General features: G+C 35.7%; 1 protein-coding gene across 1 annotated transcript; it reads left to right on the forward strand.

Moving 5' to 3' along the window:
• Positions 1-1595: 1595 nt before the first annotated feature.
• On the forward strand, positions 1596-2785 carry LOC108095382. The gene is made up of 2 exons (XM_043208189.1): positions 1596-2548; positions 2604-2785. The coding sequence occupies exons 1-2, from the start codon at positions 1628-1630 to the stop codon at positions 2613-2615; spliced, it is 933 nt and encodes a 310-aa protein (XP_043064124.1). The 5' UTR covers positions 1596-1627; the 3' UTR covers positions 2616-2785.
• The last annotated feature ends 2941 nt before the right edge of the window (positions 2786-5726 follow it).

The following is a 5726-nucleotide window of genomic DNA, read 5'->3' on the forward strand; positions in this document are numbered from 1 at the left end:
GAGTAATCGGACCACATACGTCAGAATGAACTACAAACAATGGGCGGTCAATATTTTCTTTATTTTTAGATTTTTCAAATTTAAGCCTAGATTGCTTTCCGTTAATACACGCCTCACATATTTCATTTCTATTCAGCTGTACGTTTTTTATAAGTTCAACATCTTCAAACAAGCTATTTCATTTAATTTCTAAGAATTTTCCTACACTAATATGGCCTAACCTTTCATGCCACAAGCGATATTCTGCATCATTTAAACTTTTGGATAAATATATTTTACTATTTAAATAAAATTTCACAATCGGTACATTATACTCACACGTTCCTTCAAATGCCAAGTTACCATTTTTGATTATGTTCGGTCATGCCGCAGCCTAAATCAAACCACTAATTTCAAATCGTAACGTAACTCAAATTCTCGATGTTTGCCTTTTGTTTTGCTATTTGCCCTGCGCGGCAACACTGTTTTAATTGTCATTGCTAACTACCTTTTTTGCACTTTTTCGCTTATCGCTGCCTGGCCCTTCGTCCACGGCAAGCTTCATGTAGTTCGAATCTGCACACGCTCATAGAAGGCACGATCGCTGATCGCCTGCCAAATCTCGGTTATATACTTTCGTCTAAAGCACAGACAAATCGGTCTGCCTGCTAACTATACCTTTTCGCTGCAAAAAGGCACAGACAAGTCGGTCTGCCTGCCCAACATACCTTATCGCTGTAAAAAGGCACAGACAATTCGGTCTGCCTGCCTAACTAAATCTACAACAAACAATAACACTGTGAATTTAAGGCCTTGGTGCCAGTAATAAATAAGTGCATTATTTAAGCTAAAATTTGTGCGTTTTATTTACTTGGGCACAAGGTAACGGTTAGTAAAAAAGCTTACTGACCCAACATTTTGGTGACACCGACGTGATAGTGAAACAATAAAAATTCGAACAATCGAACAAATAATTTATTATTTTCGTTCGTTTAAAGTTGGTGATCGTGCAAGTACATAACAGCAGAACATAAGCGCAAGCTGTAACTCCGCTAGACCCTCGCACACACCCGCCCCCGCGCATTGTAAAGTGCATTTTCGTTTTTCTTTTGTGCCGTCGTTCCCGCTTTAAACGTTTTACAGCGGCGACAAAACGTTTGTGCGCGGGTTCATTGCCTACATTGCATATGTAGCAGGCTGGTAGTATTAAGAGTTACCAGATGTAAGGGGTGGGTAGTACTTATTAAGAGTTACCATATGATTGTGATGGAATAAGTTATCGATAAGATACCATCCTTGGTATAACGACTTTTGAGATTGACTAAGAAGAGAACGCATGTGAAAAAGCTAAAAAGCAAAGAATTAAAATAAAGAATACTACAGAATTATAATAAAGACTACTACAAATTCAGAAGTGGGATCAAGAACAGAAAAAATGGATATAGTTGGTGATAATTATGCAATGGCGGTATTAAAAAAATGGCTTGGCGAATTGGGTTTGTCCACAAAAGGCACAAAAGCTGAGTTGCTGGTGCGTCTTAATGCTGTACCAGCAGCAGAACGTGGAAATGCACCAAGAGTGGACAATTTGGAGGATGATCATCTAGTTGCGGAGACAAGACGCGTAATTCAATCGCAACAAGCTGAAATGTTTAAAGGAACAGAAGCGTTGGCAAATTTGTACAAAGAAATCGAGGCCGCTAAGAATGTTCTGAAACAATTACGCATGCATGGACGAAACCAAGAGTTAGAGGGAGACGACGATACATCATGCCAAGACGTAGAAGATGATGCTCAAGGAAATGCAAGTTGTGAAATTCAGCGAAATGTGGCAGCTGAAAAAAATTTGGGTGACTGGGCATCCATGGCGTTTTCATTGGCCAAAGAGATTTTAATGGAGTACGATGGAAATACACCAGTGCGAAATTGGATTGCTCAGTTTGACAATATTACACAATTGCACAAGTTGAACGACATGCAGCGACAATTATTATGTATTGCAAAGCTTAAAGGAAAAGCGTTGCAGTGGCTGCATGCAGATCCGGTACGTGTGGTGAAGCCTATAAACCAAGTTTTGGATCAACTGAAGGAGGCGTTTGGTGGAAAACTTCCGAAAATTGAGCTACGTCGGAAATTTGCTGGACGAATGTGGATATCGGACGAAAATTTCAGCGTATACTTTGAGGACAAGTGCATGTTGGCTCGAGATTTGGATATGGACGACGATGAGTTATTAGATGGCATTATCGAGGGAATACCACATGAAAATCTACGCATCCAGGCAAAATTACAGTGCTTTGATAATCCGGCGAAGATGCGGCGAGCATTTGCAGATGTTGCCTTACCTAGGCAGAGTGGTTTCCTGATGAAGTCGGAAGCAGCGAAGGGCAGAGATATAAAAGAAAATTCTCGTTGCTTCAATTGCAACTCCAAGGGACATTGGGCACGAGATTGCAGTAAGCCAAAGAGGAAGCCGGGATCTTGCTACGGATGTGGTGACGAAGGGCATTTAATGGCGCAGTGCCCGAAGAGGAAGGTGAAGACGGAGGACAGCGGCGTAAACAATTTTGTAAGGTCATTAGTAATTTATTTTAGTAATAGTAATAACGAATCTATAATTTCAGAATGCCTCATAGACTCGGGCAGCCCTGTTTCGTTTATTAAACAAAAATGTATTCTAACAAATATTAAATTACACACACATGAAGTGTTATATTTTGGATTAAATGAAAGCCAATTAAATGTATTCGGAAAAATATTTTGTCACATTTTCAAGAACAGTAATAAAATTAATTTTGATTTAAAAGTGGTGCCTAACGAGTCTATGAGATGGAATATTGTTTTAGGTAGAGATTTTATGGAACTTTATGGTATAAAATTATCTTTAAGTGAACTTGATGTGAATGGTAATGAGTGTACTGAAAGTCTATTAGATGGTAAAGACAACATAAGGCCAAACTTGGAGCAGGAAGGAATAAATGAAGTGGAGTTAGTGGAAGCAGCAGATCAATTGTTAGAAAATAGTGAAATGAATATGGATTGTGAAAATGTAGAAAACAAATTGGTTGATAAATCGTTAGCAGAAAATTGTTTGTTAGACAGGAAATTGTTAGATAATAAATTGTTAGACAGTAAATTGTTAGATAATCGATTGTTAGATAATAGATTGTTAGCTAGTAAATTGTTAGATGAGAAGTCAAAAGAATTAGTTAGAGGAGTGTTAGAAGAAAATTTTCAAAGTAGCATGATGCAAATTAATGTAGTGGATTCTGAAAGAGAATATAAGATTGGGACACAAGTGGATTATGCATTAAGAGCAAAATTTATAAAAATGTTAGAAAGCACTTATATAAATGCAAAGAAGCAAGCAAATCCCAACATTAGGGGCGAGATGAAAATTATTTTAGAAAAAGAAAAACCATTTAGTTGTTCACCTAGAAGACTATCATATGCGGAAAAAGAAAAACTACAACTTATGTTAGATGAATACCTAAAAGAGGGTATTATACAACCCAGTAGTTCAGAATATGCCTCAGCAATTGTTTTAGTAAAGAAAAAAACGGGGGATCTTAGAATGTGTGTCGATTTTAGACGGCTTAATAAAATTATGGTTAGAGATAATTATCCGTTGCCTTTAATAGACGATTTGTTAGATAAACTGGTAGGAAAAAATATATTTACGAAACTTGATTTAAAAAATGGGTACTTTCACGTATTTGTGGATAAGGACTCGGTTAAATACACTTCGTTTGTGACGCCATTGGGTCAATACGAATTTCTAAAAATGCCGATGGGGCTTAAAACTGCCCCTCAAGTATTTCAAAGATTTGTTAATACTGTATTTGCGGACATGATTAGAGAAAATGAGGTTATAGTTTATATGGATGATATAATGGTCGCAAGCAAAGATATAGATGAACATTTTGCAATTTTAGAGAAAGTTTTGATTCGATTGGCAGAAAATAAACTAGAATTAAGGTTAGATAAATGTGAGTTTATGCAGGACTGTGTTAAATATTTGGGGTTTCATATATCTAAAGGTTGTATTCGAGCCGATGATAAGGGTTTAGAAGCTATTAAGAATTTTCCTATGCCTGATAAAGTTCAATCAGTGCAGAGTTTTCTAGGATTATGTTCTTATTTTAGAAGGTTTATTAAAGATTTTTCTATTATTGCAAAACCTCTGTGTGATTTACTTAGAAAGGATAGAAAATTTAATTTTGGTGAAAAGGAGCTTAATTGTTTTTTATGTTTAAAAGAAAAATTGTTACAAGCGCCAGTTTTGTCAATTTATGATCATAGAGATGACATTGAATTGCATTGTGATGCCAGTGCCTTGGGGTTTGGAGCGGTACTTTTTCAGAAAAAGGCAGATGAAAAATTTCATCCTATTTTTTATTTTTCGAAGCGCACATCAGAAACAGAAGCAAAGTACCATAGCTTTGAGTTAGAAACTTTAGCGATAATCTATGCTTTAAGAAGATTCAGAATATATTTACAGGGAAAGCGTTTTAAAATTATTACTGATTGTAACTCATTAGCTTTGACTTTAAATAAAATTGATTTAAATCCAAGGATAGCAAGGTGGGCGTTGGAGTTACAAGAATTTGATTATGAAATAGTTCATAGAGTTGGAAGCAGGATGCAGCACGTCGATGCTTTGTCGAGATGTTATAATACAATTATGATAACAGAAGCAAATAGTTTAGAAACAAATTTAGTAATTTGCCAGACGAAGGATATGAAAATACAAAATATTAGAAAATTGTTAGAAAAAGGTGAGCTGAAATTGTTTGAAATGAGAAATGGGGTAGTATATAGGAAAACGAATGATGGCAGGATATTATTTTATGTACCAGCAGCTATGGAGGATCATGTTATGTATAAGTATCATGATGAATTAGGACATATTGGTAGGGATAAAATGATTAGTGCAATGATGAAGACATATTGGTTTCCGAACATGAAAGTCAAATCATTAGGACATATAGAAAATTGTTTAAAGTGTATTGCGTTTTCATCCAATGCAGGCAAAGAATGTGGGGTATTACATAGCATACCCAAAGGTAATAAACCATTTGATATTATTCATATTGACCATTATGGACCAGTGGATAAAAGTAGATCAAAGAAATACATATTAGCAGTGGTAGATGGGTGTACGAAATTTTTACGATTATATGCGACAAAAACAACAAATAGTAAAGAAGTTGTTAGTGCATTAAAAGACTATTTTCGATCATATAGCAAACCAAGTTGCATAGTGTCAGATAGAGGTAGTGATTTTACTTCGGGGGAATTTGAAAAGTTTTTAAGTGACGCAAATATAAAGCACATTAAAGTGGCCACGGGATCGCCTCAAGCTAATGGACAGGTGGAGCGGGTTAACAGAAGTTTAGGTCCTATGTTAAGCAAACTTACTGAGGCGAAAGAGGGGCAGCATTGGGATAAGGTTATCGAACAAATTGAATACACATTGAATAATACAATACACCGAAGTACAAAACAATATCCAAGTACAATGTTGTTTGGGTTACAACAAAAAGGGGAAATAAGTGATGACCTAAAACAAAAGCTAGAAGAGGAAAATTGTGTAGATGTAAATTGTGAAAGAGATTTGGAAAAGATTAGAAAGGAAGCAGAACAAAATCAGGTATTAGCACAGTCAAAAAATGAGGAATATTATAATAGCAAAAGAAAAGATCCAAATAAATTCAAAACAGGAGACTATATTATGGTAAAAAATT

Source organism: Drosophila ficusphila, unplaced genomic scaffold (genome assembly GCF_018152265.1).
Source record: "Drosophila ficusphila isolate 14025-0441.05 unplaced genomic scaffold, ASM1815226v1 contig_414, whole genome shotgun sequence".
Taxonomy (NCBI): domain Eukaryota; kingdom Metazoa; phylum Arthropoda; class Insecta; order Diptera; family Drosophilidae; genus Drosophila; species Drosophila ficusphila.

Coding starts and splice junctions, on each gene's coding strand:
- LOC108095382 (XM_043208189.1), top strand. CDS start 1,628: ATGTTTAAAGGAACAGAAGCGTTGGCAAATTTGTACAAAGAAATCGAG.